General features: G+C 40.2%; 1 protein-coding gene across 2 annotated transcripts in view; it reads left to right on the top strand.

Moving 5' to 3' along the window:
• SPOCK1 (SPARC (osteonectin), cwcv and kazal like domains proteoglycan 1) overlaps nt 1-22730 on the top strand; it is a gene marked incomplete at its 3' end in the record, with an annotated part of 518730 nt that overhangs the window by 306969 nt on the left and 189031 nt on the right. For both annotated transcript variants that reach the window (XM_083351745.1, XM_083351744.1), the window contains one exon: nt 18312-18444. In XM_083351745.1, coding sequence (XP_083207871.1) covers nt 18312-18444 — 133 coding nt within the window. The remainder of the gene's footprint in view (nt 1-18311; nt 18445-22730) is intronic.

Raw genomic sequence — 22730 nt, 5'->3', positions numbered from 1 at the left:
ATCCAGTCTCCATATTAATGTATGCTGGCAATCTTGCTACTCCTTCTAAATGCGAAGCACAGCCAAGATAAAGTCTGTTCTGCCAGGCCAACAAACTCCAAGTGGATAGTATTTACCAGGAGAGTGCACTAATCACTCTCATATCTGGAAAATTAACAGCAACCAAACTGTACCAATGAAAGACTTCCAATATATAGGCATTTATTGCCAATTATCTTCGATTGATTGATTATGCATTGTGAAGTCAGTGTCATCTTTTAGTGGAAAGATTAATAGATCTTTCAGTGACTCAGTTATCTATTTTTTTATTTTAATTCCATTTATATCCCGCCCTTCTCCGAAGACTCAGGGCGGCTTACAAGCTTAGCAGTAGCCTTCATTCTATCTATATGCCTGCTTATTAGGGCTTTCACACACACCCCAAGCGGCATTATTACAAAGTCAGCTTAATTGCCCCCAACAATCTGGGTCCTCATTTTACTTACCTTGGAAGGATGGAAGGCTGAGTCAACCTTGAGCCTGGTGGGATGCGAACCTGCACTAATTGCAGGCAGCTGGTGTTACTTAAGGAGGCATCTATCTTTTGGAAACTCTGAACTTCTAACCATATCCTGCAGTCATAAAAAGCTTCCATTTTTTTCAAATGGTAAGGGAATATTTATGCGCCTGGACCAATCACATTATTTAAATCTCAAGGGGTTTGCTCTGTGTGATGTATACAGTACATGTGTGTGTGCAAAACTATCTCTATGTTAGAAGCAGCTCAGTCAAATTCCTGAGGTCTATAGATTTTTCTTTTAGAAGCTCTGCTTCCATGCAGAAGCTAACTGAGGCAGTAACAATAAATTAGAAGGTTCTTTACTATGTGTCAGTATCACACCTTGTCTATTGTAGTCCTGGAGAGAAAATTCAAAACTTTCTCTTATAATGATCAATTATGCCCTTGTAGAAATAGTGGAATCCTTAAGTGATGTTTTATTACATTGCCCCATATATAGAAATATTAGTAAAAGGTATATTGCACCTGTTTTGGCAGAATTCCAATAATTATATATTTAATCATATGATCCTGTATCCTTCACAGTGCCCAAATTCTATTCTGCTGCTTACAAGACTAGAAGTCAGAATCTGACCCAGAAACATAAACACTCAGTTCCTGGGTAAAAAATTGAGTTTCTCTTTTTGTCTGGCTTTTATACTATCCTCCACCTGTGCGGCATATTAGTTTTTTCACTTTTGCGCTATTTAGTCTATGATGATAAACTGAATAAACTCATACTGTAGAGACCATTCACACGTACAGATATACAACCACACACACACACATTCTCTTCTCACTTTCTAGCAGAAATAGGAAAAGAAGAAGAAGGGGGGAATGGAAATGATAAAGAGTAGCTACAGTAGGAAAAGAAAAGAAGGAAGGAGATAGCAGGGAACACATGTGTATACAAGTGAAATAAGGGAAAGAGATATGTGGAAAAGGAAAGAAAAAGAGATAAACTGGGTTTTTTTAGGCACTACAAAGCAGCTAAATTTACCATGAGCAGGCTCTCCAATCAGTCTGTTCTTCAGGCTAATCTTTAAAACCATTCTTCTCTTTCATCAGTAGGGTCTGCACATATTCGCACCTCTTGCTTATTCCTTTGTTTTCAGCAGCTGCTTCTATAATCATATATGAAGACCCATCATCTTTATCTGGTGGGAGGGTCAACACTGTCATGATGTGTGGTTCACGGTTTCTCTTTCTGTGAAAATTCAATAGCCAGGAACCCAGTGAATTTGCTCCCACCCAGAAACCACTTAAGTGTGCTGTATAGGGTTGCTGTCAAAAAGGCAAAGCTGTACTTTTGGTAATAACAGTTAATAACATATTCCAAATTCTATGTTGTATTCCTTAAATCAGCTTACAAGTCGACATCTAATGCTAGAAGGAACAGGCTTTCAAAAACATGTCTTTGATCTGACTAAAATAAGTTTGCCTTATTTCTGGGCTGCAGAAATCTGGACAGCCAATAGGTAGCAGCAGATAAGGCTTCCTTTGCTTCTTGCTACCATCAAGCAATTTTGGAGGTGGGCAGGTGTTGTTTTTTTGTTTGTTTTTCTGTATTTTTCAGTCCAACATAAAAACCACAATAATTTGGGAAAAATGCACTTTTGTAAAATAATATAATTAATTAAGGTAGTTCTGGTGGGAGGGTCAACACTGTCATGATGTGTGGTTCACGGTTTCTCTTTCTGTGAAAATTCAATAGCCAGGAACCCAGTGAATTTGCTCCCACCCAGAAACCACTTAAGTGTGCTGTATAGGGTTGCTGTCAAAAAGGCAAAGCTGTACTTTTGGTAATAACAGTTAATAACATATTCCAAATTCTATGTTGTATTCCTTAAATCAGCTTACAAGTCGACATCTAATGCTAGAAGGAACAGGCTTTCAAAAACATGTCTTTGATCTGACTAAAATAAGTTTGCCTTATTTCTGGGCTGCAGAAATCTGGACAGCCAATAGGTAGCAGCAGATAAGGCTTCCTTTGCTTCTTGCTACCATCAAGCAATTTTGGAGGTGGGCAGGTGTTGTTTTTTTGTTTGTTTTTCTGTATTTTTCAGTCCAACATAAAAACCACAATAATTTGGGGGAAAATGCACTTTTGTAAAATAATATAATTAATTAAGGTAGTTCTATAATCAAAAATTTAGAATTTTTTTTTTAAAAACGGGTAGTGCTTAAGGTTTTCTAAAGTCTACCTTTACTTCAAAAACTCAGAGAAAACATAATGATTTCATCTGATGAATTCCTGCCTGATGCACTGTGACATTAGAAATAGCACAAAAAAGTAATTGAATGGGCCCATAATTGATAACTAATGGCTTGCACTTGAAGTCTTTCTCCATAATTCACTACAAGTTGACATCCCAGCACTATAGAATGGAATTTACAATACATAATGTTCATTCAGAATGTCAAGAAATGAAACAGCATCATTTAGTGGTTTTATACTGAAATGTTTAGAATCCATAATTAAAATTTTAATTAAGCACTGTATGAATTATGGAGAGGTCAGATATTGCCTTCTCAGAATTTGCATACGTTTGCCCTATAAACTGTATTATACCTTAATGGCAAATATGAAGCAATAACATTGCCCATTGGTACATTTGGCAACTACTCCTAATTCCCCTAAAGAACTTTAACTCATTATATATAATAATGTATAGAAAAGTATTACAGTTCTCATTTAACAGATTAAATTCTAATAAACTAATATTCATTTTAACATTTAAGTATTCTCACCTTAAGTATGCATAAATGAGCTGTTTTACAATATGATAGAAATCGAGATCATTGTGATCCAATTCTAATGAATCTCAAAAGAAAAAAAAATACTAAAATAAGTACCTTAGTGAACATTTGTTTTTTCATGTGACTAAAATACTCCACTAACTTTCCAGTTGATAAGGAACTGAACTCTATATGACTTCAGTTGAAATAAATTAGTTAAGATGGGAAACAATTTCCTTTGCAGGCTGAAGCAGACTTTTGTCAGTAACAACTTCCTCCAGAGACTTCCTAAATTAATTTTATTCTACTGATTACATATTCTCTTTTTCTATGGGATAATGTGAAAAAAATTCAGTATGCATCAATATAAATTAGATAGATAGACAGATAGATAGATAGATAGATAGATAGATAGATAGATGATAGATAGATAGATAGATAGATAGATAGATAGATAGATAGATAGATAGGCGATTATAGATAGAATACTAGTTTGTTATTATTGTATTTCATGAGTTTAGGCTTGTAAATGTCCCCAACTATATTAACCACCAGCATTCCCTCTTTGCAGCAAGATGCAAAAAAGAAATAAATCAATTACATACAGTAACTGCCTTATAGACAGTTTGTAGCAAAAGATTAACAAAAATAATTTCTGGTGATGTAGGTGTTAAAACATGTACTATCATTATAGAAGCACTACCTTTTCTTTGTTCCTTCTGCCAGAGTGCCCGGTGCCTCTTTTCCCTGTCTAGAGATGACAGATCAGCTTGTAAGTGCAAGTGTTCTTACAAAGCCATACAAAGAGGAATAACATTGAAAATGTTTTTTTATTTGATCCTGTCCTTTAAGTTCAACAGTCAAGGTTTCGGTAACTTTTTAGTGTTTTCCTCTATGACAGACATGTCAAACTCGCGACGTCATGTGACGTTGCGCAACGTATCGGAGCTTTTTTCCCATTGCTGGCAATGGGGTGGGTGCGATTTTGTCGTGACGCGTCCGGCCCATGGGCCGGCAGTTTGACACCCCTGCTCTATGAGCAGAGAATCAAAGAGGAACAAGAAGAATGAAAAGGGGGAAAAAATAGATTCTTCAGTTTTGTAGAAAAATTCGGTAGCTCCTTTGTAGAAAGCAAACTTAATTTTCTGATTCCAACTAGGAAGCTTTATGACTTAAGAAGAGTTTGGCAGATTCTCCACCAGCAATCTGGGAGAATTTTTACCATCAAAGTCAGGCAGACTAGAATTTCTCTACTCTGACACTAATCACAGTATTTGCCTTGTCACATCCAGTCTAGAGGAGTTCTTCCTGCAGCAAGCTAATATCTAGCTTCCTTTCTTTTCTCTATTAGCTGTTCTATAAAGAACTCATTTACTCATTCCTTTTTGTTTCTCAATAGCCTTGTTAGCAGCTGTCAACATATTCATTGGCTGAGTCTGTTAAGGTTCTCTTGCAAGTGGCTAAAGAGAATGAAGCATTCTCATGAGTAAGCTGGTGTTTGACCTCTTCACAGAGGATTGGTTTCAAACTGCCATCATTCCTCTCCTCTTGGCTATGTCTTCATAAGGAGTCTGTGTATTTGAGAGGGCTTGTTTCCTGTTTTTTCCTATTCCCATTTCTCCAGTCAGACTATTCCACAGAAACTCAACATTCAGCATGAAGATGACCCAGATTAACTACAGATTTACCTGGAATTCAATCTGATGAATGCAATGAGGCTACTTCAGACCAAATATGTCCACTAAAACTGGATTTACAACTGAACTTACTATTGGAATGAAATTCATATTTGTATGACTCTATGTTTCTCTAAAGGCTCTTCTAAGAGATAGCATCACTTTCAACAAGCATTGTATACAAAATCCAAGATACACTAATCCAGGATAATAACTAACAGCTCATATACAGCCCCCAATTCTCTACCTGAAATTTGTTGTAAAAATACATTTTTATAAAATAGAACAAAATAAATATTGTTATAAACAAAAGTATTTTATTTTATACTTCCTCTCCTCAAAAAAAATGTAAATGAGAAGCAAAGCTCTCTTCCATGGCCTGAAATCTTATCAGGAAATTTCATTGATGAATCCTATGACTTTCCGGATATCTTCTTTCAGCCCCAAGAAAGTTTCCACCCTTGTACTAAAGTCAGTAGGCAACCTTCAAGATAAACAGAATTAATTTATATATTGTAAACAGATCTTGCCTCTGTGTCTTTCTTTCTCATGCATACATGTTCACCACAGAAAAATAGCAGGAAGTTTAACATGTTCCTCTACATCTTGTACTTACGTCTTCTGTCTTAAAATGAAGATGGATTAAATGATGTGTTGTGGGAAATAATTGTTTAATGCCTTGTGCAGATTACTTATATAGACATGTTCTGAGCATGTGCACCTACATCTGGCCAGCATTGTTTATTTCTGTTAAAATTGACCTTTTCTAAATCAACTGCCATTATATTTTTGAGAAGCTTTTTTATTGTTCTCGAGGACCTTGTCTCAGGACCATTTTATTTACCCATTGTGAACCACTCAGAATTTCAACATGAAAGAATAATAATAAACTATAAATGCATAAATTGTAAATAAATATATAAATGAGAAAGACTACAAAGAGTCAAGATCTGAAAATTGAAGTTGAAAGATTATGGCACATTGGATGCCATACCAAAAAACCTTGGACAGCACTTAAAAAAGCTATGCACTGACAAAATGTCCATTTTTTAATTACAAAAGGCCACACTACTTGGATCCACACATACAGTATAGCATGCCAATACATTATAACATCTTAGGTCCTTGGGAAAAATTCAGTCCATATGAAGACCAACAGCAGATAAAGAACTAGAATCTGTGATTTTGCATTGTTTATGTGATAATAAATAACATAAAAACTTTCATTAACTGAAAAGCAAATTAAAAATATATTTCCTTTAAAAATGATTGTTAATATTTAAAAGTACAGCTAGCTTTGTAAATAGCCATTTATTGGCCAAATTTCAAGCAATCTACAGTATATAGTATTTGGCCTGCAAATTATGGATCCTTCCAAATTTAGGTGTACTAAACCACATGAAGCTAAAATAAATATATTTGTTTATGACTAATGAAAACATGAAAAAATGTGTGGCATGATACTGAAATCCAGCTCACTTTATAAGGCAAACATATGACATGATTGTCATTTGCACTCATGATCTGAATAATGCAGCAGTTTTAGGAATCACCTTCCTGGTATATTTCCTAATGGGCTTTGGGAAAATAGCAACAAAAAGTCTCATTTATCCATGTAAACACGAAGAATTCAAAGAAAAGTAGGACCATGGACAGTTCCAAACCGAATTGCTTTGATTCTGAAATTCAGCAAAATCTGGAAGAAAAACAGCTTTATAAGTCAGGAGTTCAAGCAGAAAATAAAGCAGAAAAAGAAATGACTTTGGGTTTTTCTACCTAAATAATGTCTTTCGGACTATTTTTGGTCAAATAAGTGCTTAAATAGCTCTGTGCCAGTTTTGTTTTCACATCTGTTGCATTTTGAGTCAATATGCCTCAAGTCCCTTTATAAGAGAAGAATAAGTCTGATTTCTTTAGGCCAGGGCTTTTCAACCAGTGGTACGGGTAGCAGGGGAGGGCAATGAGCTGAACTGGTGGCAGCACCACACAAGCCTGAGCAAGAGATGGCTGGAGCTGCAGGGCTGTCAGGGCTCGGCGGAAGTGCCAGGATCAGCGCTTCGGGCTGTCAGGGCTTAGCGGAAGCGCCAGGATCAGTGCCAGGCTCCAGCTGGAGCTCGGCACTGATCCTGGCACTTCTGAGCCCAAAAGAAGTGTCGATCAGCTGGAATGTCACAACATCTCCAGGTTCTTCTGATTGACATTCAGGTGCTTGGCAACTGATTCATATTTATGGCAGTCACAGTGTCCCAGGGTCATGTGAAGTGACCAAAACCTGCTGCAACCACCCAGCAGATGGGGGGGAATAAAAACTAAACACCCCCCACCCCCGCTCCCAATCCTGAACAGAAATTCTCAACAATGAAAACCTCGGACAGGAGGAAAAGCATGGCCGAGTGGGCAGGCAGGTGTCTTGCTTGTCTGTGGCTTGGGGGGGCACTTTTTTTCAATGCCATTGTACCTTCGAACAGTCATTAAGCGAACTGTTGTAAGTTGAGGACTACCTATACTTTTTTCCCTTTTTTGGGGGGGTCATCAAGTTTTTGACACCTTGCTAGGCGACTGGTGGTACCCAGATGTTGCCTTATCCTAAAAGTGGTACAATGGGTGCAAAGGTTGAAAAGCCCTGTCTTTAGGCTATGGAGTTAGTGAATCAACTGTATACAATATGCCCAGCAAAATATTGCCTTGTTACAAATGCTCTTCCTTAAGAACTTACACGACTTTCCACCTTTATCTCATGGCAGCCTCTTCCTTGGGATGTTTACTTGCAATTCAGAGCAAAATTCTTAGCTCCTGTTAGGGAGTCCCTACAAATCCTCTTTAATAAAAATTATATTACCTAACCCAAGCTACAAGATCCTGGGTTATTCTGTTGTTAACATCGGTGCTTCTATATTCTTAAGTCTTTTTTCTAACAGCTTTAGAAAGGCAGTTCAACCACCATCCTTTTTCTTTATTCACTCTTACTTCTTGAGAAAGATCTTCAAATTTAGTGAACTGCTCAAATGGTTCCAGATGACTCCTACAATTGTATTTCAAAATGACAAGAAAGCCATGGGAGAGAAAATGTTATTAGATTAAAGTTCATCTATTAACATTAATTGCTGACCTATAATCAGGATGGAGACTAAATTATAAATTATAACATATGGGGAGACTGTGTAGGATTAATTAAATCACCGGTAGAAATAATCAAAATCATTTCAGTTAGGCTCAAATAGTGTTTTGCTCATTTGTTAAAAGTCTTTTTATAAGACTTTTATGAGATGTAATAGAATGTTGAAGCTATGGACAGTAAATTGCATAGATTGTGGCTGAACTCATACATCACTCTAAACCACTGTTAACCATGATCTGTTGTATTAGCTACTCTTGCTTGGATTCATATATAAACAATAATATATAAACCACACTGTCTGGGTTCACTCAATGTACTAACCCTAATCAAAAACATATTATAGCTTAGCTCCATAACATACCAAATTAGTTGGAATATAAATAAAAGGAAAACAAGTGAAAGTATCTATGCACAGTATAAAGACAACAGTCTTAGGCAAACATATAAGTCATGTATGAAAAGTAAGCTAGTGAGTCATCAGGAATAGAGATTTGGAAGTTAGAAGAACTTGGAGCAGTACTTTTACTTGTGCTATAATAATTAATAATAGGCATCAATTTAATGCTAGAGATACTTGAAAAGAATGTCAAAAGTCAACATAGTTCTAAATAAGGAATATATCATGCAGCCTTGGTGGAGCAGTGGGCTAATGCCTCCTTAAGTAACACCAGCTGCCTGCAATTAGTGCAGGTTCGAGTCCCACCAGGCTCAAGGTTGACTCAGCCTTCCATCCTTCCGAGGTAGGTAAAATGAGGACCCAGATTGTTGGGGGCAATAAGCTGACTTTGTAATAATGCCGCTTGGGGTGTGTGTGAAAGCCCTAATAAGCAGGCATATACATACAATGAAGGCTACTGCTAAGCTTGTAAGCCGCCCTGAGTCTTCGGAGAAGGGCGGGATATAAATGGAATTAAAATAAATAAAATAAATAAAATTTAAAGTGGAAGTCTCATTGCTTGTTCAAATTCAAAATTTCCTAAAAACGAGAAAACATTTCTCTCTCTCATAATTCTTCATAAGACACCCCTTCAGAGATAAGTATCCAGGTCTGATTTGGGTAACTCTGATAACCTTAGATTGGTTGCAAATTTATATAATCTTTTTATTAGGTCTGTTACAGACTTCTAATTTTCAGTAGAGGTATGTGAAACATTATCAATATGAAACAGTTTTTCAGAATTCGAAACAAGTTATGCTGATGTACTTGAAATGTTTTAAGTTCAGAACAGGGCTTGATGTTCAGCAATTAGAGCGTCTTTTGCTTCTTAATGTTGTTGGTATTGTCAGTTTTATTCTTGAGCCATATCCATCACCACCACCCATCTAATTTTAATATAATTAGACTGTACTCATAGTGGCAAATAGTAGGACAATGGAAACATGGTTAGAAAAGACATCATTGCAGAATTTCTGGATTCATTAAGGAACTGAAGATATAAAAACAGATTCCCTTTTGTAATCGGATGATTCTTGTATAGCATATCTCAGTGCATTCTCTACTTTCTTGGAGCTATAGTATTAGAGATTTGAACATTTCAAGGCATTATGTTCCTAATGATGCCCCCATTTATTTTCAAGAGCAACTATAAGTTGAATGGTGACTTTTTGTTAAAACATGCAGTAGGAACCTGCATTGGGCATCTAAAAATGTAGTCTAAAATTTAAACCAGGAAGATAAGGTGAATGCTGCAAAGGTGATAAAATTCAGAGACAGGCAGAAGTAAGATAATAAGAATAAAAATATATTTTCTCTCCCTGGGTTTCAGACTTTGACAGGTCATACTTTGACTCAAAGCACTTACATTGCTATAACTGAGCAAGCCATAGATAAAGGCAAAATGAGCACACATTTTTGTCAAGCTAAAAAGACAAAACATTTATAATACAGGCAGCATTAAATCAGCTGTTACATTTCTGAAAGTTTTGTTGAAAAGGGTATTAATGCCATTTTTAATTAAAAGATTTGCAATATTTTTCCTTGATAAAAGTCTCTCATTAATGAACTGAGATGGCTTCTCAAGAACATGTTTTAACAGCTGGAAAAAGTACAATACATTGAAGAAAGCTCTGTGAAAAGTTTAAACTGAGTCAATGCTTTATGGGTTATTATTTTAAGCCTGAAGCTTCTTGGGAATCAAGAGCTGATCTTCTGCCACAAGCACTGCAGGCTTGGTTACGTTGAAACATAAAACTGCTTAATCTTAATATTTAATTTCAGATTAGATGATTTCTACTAGAAGGCTATGAAACATTTCTGGTCAAGAGACTCAGGGGACATGCTAGTTTGGCAACTGTAGCTGGTTTTTGCTATATTTCTGCATCTGATGTTATTTGGATTAAAACACCTACAATATGGGGAATGTAGTCCATGATGCTAGAACATTTGGTTTACTTCAATTATTTTTTTAAAAAAATGTTTTTAATAAAACATATTTTTTGATTATCTAGTCAAGCACACAAAGAATAATTAGCCTCTGCTGTGCAAATTATCCTCCAGCAGCATGCTGCTCATCCTGTTTTCCGTTTTCCTGCAGCCAGACTGCAACTTGCCTGCATTTCCTTATGGGTTCAGCTAGGATATGCTATGACAATATCCATCTTTGATTATTCTTGTTTGTTCACAGAGACACATTAACATAAAAAATGATGGATTAAAGGAAAGAGTGGAGAATGAGTACCAGAAAATATAAGTAATGACAACCATTGTGAGGTTGGGAAAGAGATGGATGGTGCATAGTAAGAGTCAATCAATCCTCATGTTGACAATATAGGTAGAGGACCAGATTCCTTCACAGCTAGATTTCAGGGTATAGAAGCACTCAATTTTAATCTCTTTAATATGAGGCTACCTATTGCATTTTTTCCTAGTTTTAAATCATGTTTGGAAACAGATACTCTCCCTACATGTGGTCATATTCTAGTTTATCAAAGATCTACCTATAAGTCTTTTTCTTTCCAGGCTACCACATGAAGAAAGCAATCAGGGATTAGGAACATTTTTGCATACTGCAAGGTGAATTTGGCGGTTTGCCTTTTCCACACTCTCCCAGCCACCGCTAGCACTCCAAAAAATAACCCCATCATAAAACTAGAATGTTCTGCTAGTATTTGGAGAGTACAACTTTTTAACCATCCAATTATATTTTGCGAATGCTACTTATTCTATTCCTGCAACCATAGGAGCTATCATTTACTGTAAAGAAAAAAAGAAAGATATTGTGATTGGAGTAAAAACCGAATGTTCAAGTTAGATTTTGGAACTGTGTATGGGCTGCACAAATGGGTTGTAAACACTTCTCTTAATGACTCCAGCAGAAAAGCTACTTATGAACTTGCAAATAGAATATGGGTTTTTTATATTTTTAAAAACATCCTTTAGCAGTGTTTTCTAGTGTGATGATATATTCTAAAATGTTTTAAAATAACACAGAGTCACCCTAAGCTCCTTGACTTTAGACCTGAAGAAAAGGGGCAGAGACTGGGGGCTGGAGTCAAGACAGGAATCAGCCTGGAGTTGTTACGTTCCCACAAACGATCCAAGTCCAACCCCCTTGAATTCTGTTAACTCTTATCTAGCATCAATTTAGTGCTGTTAGTTAACTAGATTCTTATTTATGACTTGAACAATAAACCAGTTTGAATGGAATTTAACACACGATTCTGATTTTTCATTCCTGACAAGATCCACCCCACAAAGTTACTTACATATTCATTAATAATGGTTTATGAAGAAAAAAGATTCCTGCTATCATCTACGAATGGCTCTAATTGCAGGCATTGCTTTCTGCAGTTTATGATACTGTGAAATCGTTTCATATATGGATGCAAGCTTCTAACAGTGCTATTTATCACTGTGGAGTAGAGGAAAGCTTGGGCTGAACTGAATTAAAAAAATAGAATTTTTGATTATTTCAGTCACTGATCATGATTTTGCTTTAGAAAACCTCCCTCTGTGTGTAGAGATCTTGAACTGGACTCCCAGCTAAAAAGTTCAGCATCTTTAACCACCAAGCAATTGCACCCCTATATATTACTTAATCTTCCAGTCTAAAAAATGGTATCAGTCACCCTCAGAAACAGAAACTGTAATTCTATAAATTAAATATATGAGCAAATGATTAAATTATTACTTATTACATGCCTTTACCAAGGCACAGAGTAGATCAAGGTAAAACATAATATCCCATAAACAAATTTATTATTTATTAATTTATTAATTTATTAATTTATTAATTTATTTATTTATTTATTTATTTATTTATTTATTTATTTATTTATTATTTAAATTTATATACCGCCCTATTCCCGTAGGACTCAGGGCGGTTTACAGGGAAAATTAAAATACATAGCATACAAAATTAAAATCAGTTAAAACTATTAATTAAATTACAGTCCCTGAAGTTAAACTAAAACCCAATTAAATTAAATTTAATTTAATTTAATTTAATTTAATAACATTTATATACCGCCCTTCTCCCTGAGGACTCAGGGCGGTTCACAGGGCAGAATAAAATAACCAATACAAACATTAAAAACAGATTAAACAATTGCCCTAGTTAAAAACAATATAATACAACGCTAAAAACCCCCAGAACAATTAAAAAACAAAAAATAAAACAACCCCAACACTCCCCCTCAGGCTAGGCCGGCTTGTACAAATAAAAATGTCTTGAGATCGCGGCGAAAGGAGCGAAGATCGGGTGCCATCCGGAGCTCTACCGGTAGCTGATTCCACAGCTCCGGAGCGCCCACAGAGAAGGATCTCCCCCTGGGGGCCACCAATCGACATTCTCTGATCGGTGGCACCCTGAGGAGGCCCTCTCTGTGGGAACGCACAGGGCGCAGGGAGCTTGATGCCGGCAGCAGATGTTCCCTAAGGTACTCCGGCCCCATGCCATGGAGTGTTTTGAATACCGTTACCAGTACCTTGAATCTCACCCGGAAGACAACTGGCAACCAATGCAGCTCACGGAGCAGAGGTGTAACGTGGGAGTATCGGGAGACTCCCAACACCACTCTCGCGGCTGCATTCAGTACCAGTTGGAGCTTCCGAGTGGTCCTCAAGGGCAGCCCCATGTAGAGAGCGTTGCAGTAGTCCAGACGAGAGGACACGAGCGCATGAGTGACCGTGCACAGATCATCCCGGCTAAGATAGGGCCGCAACTGACGCACCAGGCGAACCTGTGCAAAGGCCCCCCTAGTCACGGCTCCTATATGATCTTCCAAGGTGAGCCGTGAATCTAGGAGGACCCCCAAGTTGCGAGCCCTATCTACGGGGGGTAATAATTCACCCCCCATAGTTAGAGATGGAATATCCGAATAAACCCGGGATGAAGATATGCAAAGCCACTCAGTCTTGTCGGGGTTGAGCTGGAGTCTGTTCCTCCCCATCCAGACCCGAACCGCCTCCAGGCAACGGGACATCACGTCGAGGGCATCACTGGGGTGGTTTGGGGTCGAAAAGAAAAGTTGGGTATCATCAGCGTACTGATGATACCCAACTCCAAAGCCACGAATGATCTCACCCAGCGGCTTCATATAGATGTTGAACAGGAGAGGCGAGAGGACCGACCCCTGAGGAACTCCACAAATGAGAGACCTCGCGGTCGACCTCTGTCCCCCTGCCAACACCGACTGCGAACGTCCCAAGAGATAGGAGGAGAACCACCGTAAAACCGTGCCTCCCACTCCCAATCCCCTGAGACGCCGCAGCAAGATACCATGGTCGATGGTATCGAAAGCCGCCGAGAGGTCTAATAGGACTAGGACAGAGGAATGCCCCCTGTCCCGAGCCCTCCAGAGATCATTCACCAGCGCGACCAATGCCGTCTCCGTGCTGTGCCCGGGCCTGAAACCCGATTGGTACGGGTCTAGATAATCCGCTTCATCCAGGACCAGAGGGAGCTGATGCGCCACCACACTCTCAACAACCTTCGCAAGAAAGCGAAGGTTGGAGACAGGACGAAAGTTATTCAATACAGCAGGGTCCAGGGCAGGCTTCTTGAGGAGAGGCCTCACCACCGCCTCCTTCAAGACGGCGGGGAAGATACCCTCACTCAAAGAAGCCGATATAACTGCCTGGAACCAGCTGCGTGTCCTCTCCCGGGCTGCATAAACCAGCCAGGAAGGGCACGGGTCCAATAAACATGTGGTGGTGCTCAGCCTCCCCATGATCCTGTCCACTTCCTCCGGAGTCACAGAATCAAACTCCTCCCAGATGATATCGACAAGACCACCCGTGTCCTGATCGTCAGACTCTGCCCAGTCAGAGTCCAAACCGGTCCGAATCCGAGCGATTTTGTCCGACAGATGTTGGTTAAACTCCTCGGCACGGCCCTGCAAGGGATCCTCCCTCACCTCCTGATTTAGGAGGGAGCGAGTCACCCTAAACAGGGCGGCCGGGCGATTATCTGCGGACGCGATAAGGGTGGCGAAGTGGTTAGACCTCGCCTCCCTTATCGCAGCGAGATAAGACCTAATGTAGGCTCTTAGTCGCAATCGGTCGGATTCGGATCGGCTGGACCTCCAACCGCTCTCTAGGCCCCGTCTCCGACGCTTCATCTCCCGAAGCTCCGCAGAGAACCATGGAGCTCGACGGGATCTGCACCGGGTCAGGGGCCGCAGGGGTACAACTCGATCAAGAGCCTCAGTGGCCGTCCTTTCCCAGGCTTCCACTAAGGCATCTGCCGAGCTGTGAGCAAGGGAGGCAGGTGGGGACCCCAGAGCTGTCTGGAACCTCTGGGGATCCATTAAGCGTCTGGGGCGGTACCATTTAATTGGTTCCAAACACCCACGGCGGGGGGTGGCAAAACGGAAGACCAGCCGCAGGAGATGATGATCGGTCCATGACAGGGGCATAATAATTGGAGAGCCCCCACCAAGATCATCTAACCACTGTCCAGATAAAAAAACTAGGTCAAGGGTGTGGCCTCCCTCATGAGTCGGTCCCGAAATTACCTGCGTCAGGTCCATGGCCGTCATGGAAGCCATGAACTCCCGGGCCAACTCAGATGATCCTCCCAGCGATGGTAGGTTGAAATCCCCCAAAACTATAAGTTTCGGGAACTCAACCACCAGCGCAGAGAGGACATCGAGCAGCTCAGGCAGGGCTGCTGCTGCATGACTAGGCGAAAGGTACACCAGCAGCAAGCCCAACTGCGCACCAGGGCCGCATCTCAAAAAGAGAGACTCACACCCGACTATCTGAGGAACAGTGGCCTCCCGCGGACACAAGGTCTCCCTCATAACAACAGCCACACCCCCACCCCTACCCTGAGCCCGAGGCCGGTGCAGCACCCGGAAACCTGGTGGGCAAAGATCAACCAGAGGAATCCCGCCCTCTGGGCCCAACCAAGTCTCCGTGATGCAAGCCAGGTCCGCCTGCTCACCCTCGACCAGATCACGAACGAGAGGAGCCTTATTAGCGACGGACCTGGCGTTCAAATACACCAGCCGGAGCTCAGGGGGCTGCACACCCTCACTCCCGGGACCTTGGGGTAGAGCCAGAGGGTCGGAGTGCCTCACCGCTTGTAAGTAGCGGAGAGGCCTTCCCTGAAATCGATACGGCCCTCTGCTCCTCCATCTGCTGCCATTCCCTGATGTCGTGGGAATAGGTAGCCCCACGACCAGCCCTGGAGCCCCGGAGGTGACCGACCCCCGCTCCTCCCCCCAGCGATCTCCATCGGCCCTAGCCAAAACAGCGGTAGTTGGATAGCCCCCCTTATCCAAACAACCAAAAGAACCCTCCCGCTTCCCTAACCCCCTAAAAAATTTTGAAAGAAAAATGATCAGGGGCCTCTTATTAGGTCTACGACGAAGGCCCCTACCCGTGCCCAGCCAACTCTCAGGGTCCCAATAAATGGGCCCTTCCTCGAGGTTATAATCGGCTGGCAAGGCGGGTCGCACCCAGGAGGGGGGAGCACCCCTGAGGGCGCATAAGTCCGTGGACGAATATTTAAAGGAAGGCATAAATAGCAGTCCGAATCGTAGGCAGTCCATAGATGATAGTCCATGAGGAGGATCTATTCGGAGAGGGAGTCCCAGGCCTCCGTCCAGCCGCTGCCACTCAGCTGGATAAGCCCCCCGGGCAGGCCCACCACCGTCCTCTCACTACGGTTACAGAGCCAATTCTCGGGGGGGGGATGGAAGTCTGGAGCAACCCCACTGGGCATGGCCTGCCCCATAGAGCTCTCACCTCTAGGGGCAGGAGATGTAAATTCGGCCATCCTCTCACAATGGCTAATACCCAGCGTTCTCTATCCTTTGGGGTATAAAGGGCAGTACGCAGTCGATTGTAAGAGCAGAAGTAACAAGCCATCATAGTCAATTCTGCTAACGGCCAAGTCCCCCATTGTCCCGTTATTTCCAGAGGTTGTAACTGACCACCACTCCATGGGCCCTCAGTTCCATAATTATTAGGGCCTTCCAGGCTGTGGTCAACAAAGATTGACTCCCCCAGGTCCATTAAATTCCCCGGAGCCCCCTCAAAATCCCGAGACACCAGCCAGATCACAACAAGTGTGTTGGGGGGCGCCGGTCTTCCAGAGTCCTTCGAAATGACCCAGGTCCACAAGGCTTCACTGGGCTCCACCGGGATCCACCAGCTAGCCCAGGAACCTTCAGGGCTATCAGGAACAATGGGGGTGCCAACCCATCTGGAACATGCAGAACCAACCGGGGGACCGGCGAACCGGCCATAACGCCATCGCTGAGTCCTCGAAACCGCTGCCGCTGGGCCGCTGTGGACACCGCCACCGCCACCGCCATCACCGTAGCCACCGGAACGCCACCAAAGCCGCAGACAATCCGGGGAGAGCCACCGCCACCGCCGATGAAAAACGGGCCAAAAAGGCCCAGGCCCAGGCGGCAGCAGGACAAACGGTCCGATAAAAGCAGGCCAGACCACAACAATCGATGTTAAAGTAGCCCGAAAACGGCCTGGGAACAACGCCGCCGCCGCCGTCGTCGTCGTCGCCATCAGGATAACCACAAGCGTTGGGCAAGAAGCAGGCAAAAAGCAGAGGCAGGCAGATCGAAAAAGAAGCGACAGAGAAGGCAGGCCAAAGCAGCTCGCAAACAGCTCCATCACCGCCGCCGCAACACCGCCGCCGCCAGCCGCCGGGAACTCCAAAACGCCGCCGAAGAAGCCAAGACCGCCCGACATAGCCGGAGACTCCCCGACAACCAGCTGAGCAGGTAGCAAACCGGCAACCCAGCAAAACGCCGGTCAAGCTGATAACAAAAAACCTAACCAACTGCAGAGTTCATCGCTGCCACACTTCCCCCAACCCAGGGCATAGAAGAAAAAGCCCTGAGGGGCTCCTCGGACGCCTATCTTCACGGACCTGCAGAGCTCAACCTCACACGGCCGCCCGCACGTCCGCCATTTTAGATGAAGATTAATGTGTTGTTGCAGATGAGTGGAAATTGAAATAGTAGACCTTGTACTCTATACAGGGCTTTGCAATTATATAATACAAACATTTATTATTATATATTCAAGTAGGCCAAAAACGCTTTTACGGATATATGAGTTATATCAGTGTCCCTAGGACTAGGTAACAGGGATTTGCAAAATTTTGCTCTTTTGCCCTTACATGTTTGTAAAATCCAAATCTTATATGGTGTATTATTAACCCATTATTTTTTATTTAAATGCTTTTATAAAGATTGATTTTTCATTATAAAATAATGGTTTGTTTTACTGTCTGATTAATTGATTGATTGAATTTGAAATTGAACCAGTAACACTGGTGACTTCATTTTAATGTAACGATTGATTAACTGCCATTTAAGGGTTAACAATCATTTCATCACAAGTGTTTTTTTTAGTACCTGGATTGAGAGCTATCTAGAACCCTAAACTTTTCTAATTCCCTCTTTTGTTGAAATGGTAATAAGCAAAGTTAGAGATCAAATTGACTTTGATCTAGATTTTGACATATTCAACCAATTAAATCCTTAACTTTGCTCCATGTATCAATAAGTCAGCCCAACAATACTAAACAGAATATAGTGTGATCTTGTCACATTCAGGAACATCATTAATAACATGGAGGTGGCTTCATTAACAATAACTACCCGGTTACTCTTTAATTCTTTTTCAAATGTACTTCGAGAAGTCAGGATTTGAAATGGATATTACCCTACATAAAATGTAGATTGCTTTCAATTATTTAGAGCCTGATACCTCAAAGAGTCATTTTCAGTTTCTAATGTCTCTTCTGCATATCTTTCACAGCCTTCGGCAAAAGAAAGGAAATCTGCCCCAGAGGCATTGGGCTGGATCATCTAATTTAGTAAAATGCAAGCGGTGCCCTCTGACACATGCCAGCTCTGTTTGTGGTTCTGATGGACACACTTACACCACCAAGGTAACATCATATAATAATGAAAATGTGCATGATGGTTCATCCTTGAAAGTGCCATGAGAAATTTAAACTTACAGTATATGTCTGTAACTTTTTGCCTTGAACTACTTGAATACCAGATCACTGAGCGAAGTCAGTGTTTCACACTATTTTCAGTGTTTCTAGTGAAAACATTAAATTGGAAGGTTTTCTTTTTTTAGGGTTTGCAAAGCTACTAGATTTGATACCACAAGAATAATAACGATGAAAAGAAAGAAGAGTTGGCTGAATGTCCAAGTTATATGAATCTTTAACTTGGTCTTGTGCTACATTTCATTTTCTTTCTGATTTATAGGTATGATACTGTACTGCATTCATATTGACCATATACATTGTTGTTGGAGATGAAAAATCTTGGAAATATGAATATAAACTGGCAGTGGAGAACATAGCCAACAGTCATTTGCCATTGTCCAATCACTCTCTAATAAGTGTACTGCTTTACCGGCATTCCCCCTGTCCATTCAGGGGGTTAGGACCTATTAGGCCCCAATCAACAAATGAACCATAATGGGTTCCATAAGAAAATTGAGATTTCTTATGCATCTTGTAGGTAGATCAAGAGAGATCTTAGTTGTCACTTGGATTGGGTCTGTGGCAAAGCCCTTGGCTTGAATATTCTAGGCACCTGGTAGATAAAATAATTCAGATTCCCTTAGAATTGGACTGTGATTGAGCAAATAGATTTGAGGTGATGGAAGTCTTATGTGGTTACCTGCGATATATTTTGAATGTGAAACTCCCAGGAAGTGGACATGATCCTCAGGACCGTTAACCTGACTGCCTGTTTGTTTTATCATTGCCTTCTTGGTTTGTGAAGTTCTTTCAGGTGGTGTGTAATTGGCTCAGAATAACAAAATAACAGAGTTGGAAGGGACCTTGGAAGTCTTCTAGTCCAACCTCCTACTCAAGCAGGAAACCGTAAACCATTTCAGACAAATGGTTGTCCAGTCTCTTCTTTTAAAAACCCCAATGTTGGAGCACCCCCAACTTCTGGAGACAAGTCGTTCCACTGATTAATTGTTCTGTCAGGAAATTTATCTTTAGTTCTAGGTTCTTTCCTTGATTAGTTTCCATCTATTACTTCTTGTCTTGCCTTCAGGTTCCATGCAGTCATATCAGTTTTTCAGAAGGATGGCCAGGTTCACTAGTGGTATGCCTCTTCCTTAAGAGGTTGCTACTGGATCCAATAGTTCTGGACAACTCTAACCTTCCTTTTCTTGGGAGGATTGTTAAGAAGACAGCTGGACTATACATTCTGAAGGAAACAGATTATTCAGGCCTGTTTCAGTCTCATTTCAGGTTACAATACAGTACAGAGATAGCATTGTGGTTGATAGTTTATGGATGACCTCTTGCAAAGCCAGGATGGAATGATTGTTACTGTCCTGATAATCCCTGTTCTTTCAGTGGATTTTGATACTATCAATCATGGAAGCAGGAAACAGATAAACCTGAGGTCCCTAATGGGTGATACGATACATAGTCTACGTTATTTTTACATTATGGTTTTAAATTTGTTTTTAATATTGTACACCAGCCAGAGTTGTTATGGACTTGGGCAGTTTTACAAATATGATACATAAATAAAAATGTATGGAATTGTACAGTGAATATAAAATTCAATATTAGTGTACACTGTGTATCTGTTTAGTTGTATTAGGGTTGCAGTTAGGCATGCAACAAATAGCCAAGCAACTAAGGAATTTCCTATCTACAGATTGCCCAGTAGATTATTTAAAAACAACAAAATTATTCATGCCTTAGGTATTGATTGAACAAAAGAAAATCACTTTCTTAGTAATATGCAATTCATGCACTGGTATGTTACTTTACAAGTGGAATTTTGGATTATCTCCTGTATTTTCATTGGATTAATTATTCAATAAGTAATATGTATAATCGTCCTGTTTACAAAGCTTTTCATTGTACACAATTCCTTACAATAATAATTTGGACTGCATAAAAATACATATTTAAAAATAAAATGTGCAAGCTAAAGCAACATAGAATGCCTCTATAAACTACTTTCTCCCTATCTTTGAGTGTCAGCGGTTGTCTAAAAGATTAATTCCAGAACATATATCACACTGTAAGTCTCTGTGTGAACTCCAGTTTGGGAAATGAGCCATACCTAAGAGGTAAAACTTTTTGCTTGGCAAGCAAAAGTTTAATTCCCTGCTGTTTTTACTCCCACTCTGAAAACATCTAATACATGCCCCCTAAAAACCAATTCACCCAGAAGTGTCTACAGGGGAGAATCAAAACAGGCAAGTTGATGGTTGAAGCACGATTGAGGCTCTGCCTCTTTGTACCCATGTGTGACACGGAAACATGTGCAAAAGCAGTTATTTTATATTGCAATACCACAATCCCCTTGCTACCTGCTTTGAGTCCCCACCTCCTCATCCCTTGTAAATATTAGTGAATCTACTCTTTGTATTGAAGTAATAATATTGCACTCGCCTTCTGTAACCTTCCAGAAGGTTGGGAGGCTGAGTTGTAACACCAGACTCCCCTGACTTTAATAGTGGAGCTATTTTCTCTTGGTTAGAAACAAAAAATAAAGACCTAAATGAGCAAGTAGTCTGCACAATGATCATTTTAAAAATTGCTAAGCTATCTGAGCAGATTCAAATAAACCTTAATTTGGAGAACTAATTAACACATTTGGTGAACATACTTATGACAAAAATGTTGTTATCCCATATTAAATTGGCTCATCCGTTTACAATTCCTTTCTCTTATTTACCAACCTCCTACCCTTCTTCTGTCACATACAAGCATTTTTTTGTATGTTTAGGATAAGACTTAATAAATCTAAGAAATTAGTTTCTGAGCTGGTAAATTATTTTCTGCCCCAGTTACTCCTTGTTGTAAGATTATTTAAAGTATTTATTTCAGACGTTTGTCAACAGCTTTCTTATCCCAAACTTTATTCTTTTACTCTGCATTATTGGGCAATACAGTACCAATTTCAGGCTCAAAAAGCTGCATAGCTATACAGTACTATGAAAGGCATATCAGTTTTGATTACTGTCATAGAAATCATAATTGCCAAAGAAGTTGCAGGTATTTTTGCAATCCCACCAGCAAACCACAAAGAAAATAGAATGAAAAATGAATTTCTACTCTTCCTTAACTATCTCTCTGATCTTCAGAGCCAGTTAGTCCATGATCACATAAACAAAGTTGAGACTGGCTTGATAAATCCAGAGCTTTTGTTATGCACTCAGACCATATGTTTCACAAGCTGAGCAGAACTTTGCTGAACAGGCTGGATGTCAGATATTTCAGAAAGCCTTCTGATTATTTACTATAGGATTTAATTCCTTTTTTAAATCCAGAATCAATGATATTGTTTCTTCAGCTTAGTTTTGGATCTAGTAATCAGTATAAAACCATATATTAATTCATTTTCTTCTCCCATTTTGTATTTAGCATGTTAGTAACTGAGAAGGTGAAAATGTTGATAGAATAATTGTGGAAACACAAGGTCAGCATTACTCCTATTGGCTATACGTGTCTATAGGCTCTTTCTGAACAGTTTTTGCAATATTTGCGTCTTCAAAATAAATGGGACCAGCAAATGGAAATTCTAGTCTGTGCATGCCCTTTCTACCACAATATAAGGCTGGGGCTTCATGCCTTGATATGTGTAAACAGAGCTGAGTTTTCAGTATCTGTACATGTCAGTTAATTTTATTTCAGTGATTTGTGATTCCCATGAAAATTGTAAAGAAACTCTTGGTAAAATATTTGTTTTATTACCAGCGCTTGCAAAATGAAGCAAGGATAAATCTCTTTATGTTTTCTTATTATTACCCTATATTACTTCCCATCTGTTAGCCAATTGTACTTTTTATTGCTTTAATTGTAATCAGACACAGAATTCTTATGCTAATACTTGTTCTTTCTTCTGTGTCACAGCTGCAGTAATTTCTCTCAAAATTTGAATTCATTTTTTTGTCATTGTATGTAATGAGTAATAATCTCCTAATGGGTATCTCAACTGCACAGTTAACATTTTTTTTAAAAAAATGGAACTGAGTTCCTGTAGAGGTAGTTCTCAACTTATAACTATTCATTTAGTGACAGTCTGAAGTTACAACAGCATTGAAAAAAGTGACATGACTGTTTTTCACACTTAACAACTGTTGTAGCATCCCTATGGACATGTGATAAAAATTGGGATGCTTGGCAACTGGCATGTACTTATGACAGTTGCACTCTCCCACAGTTGATGACCA

Source organism: Vipera ursinii (genome assembly GCF_947247035.1).
Source record: "Vipera ursinii genome assembly, chromosome: 2".
Taxonomy (NCBI): domain Eukaryota; kingdom Metazoa; phylum Chordata; class Lepidosauria; order Squamata; family Viperidae; genus Vipera; species Vipera ursinii.
This window is presented reverse-complemented; position numbering and strand designations above follow the sequence as displayed.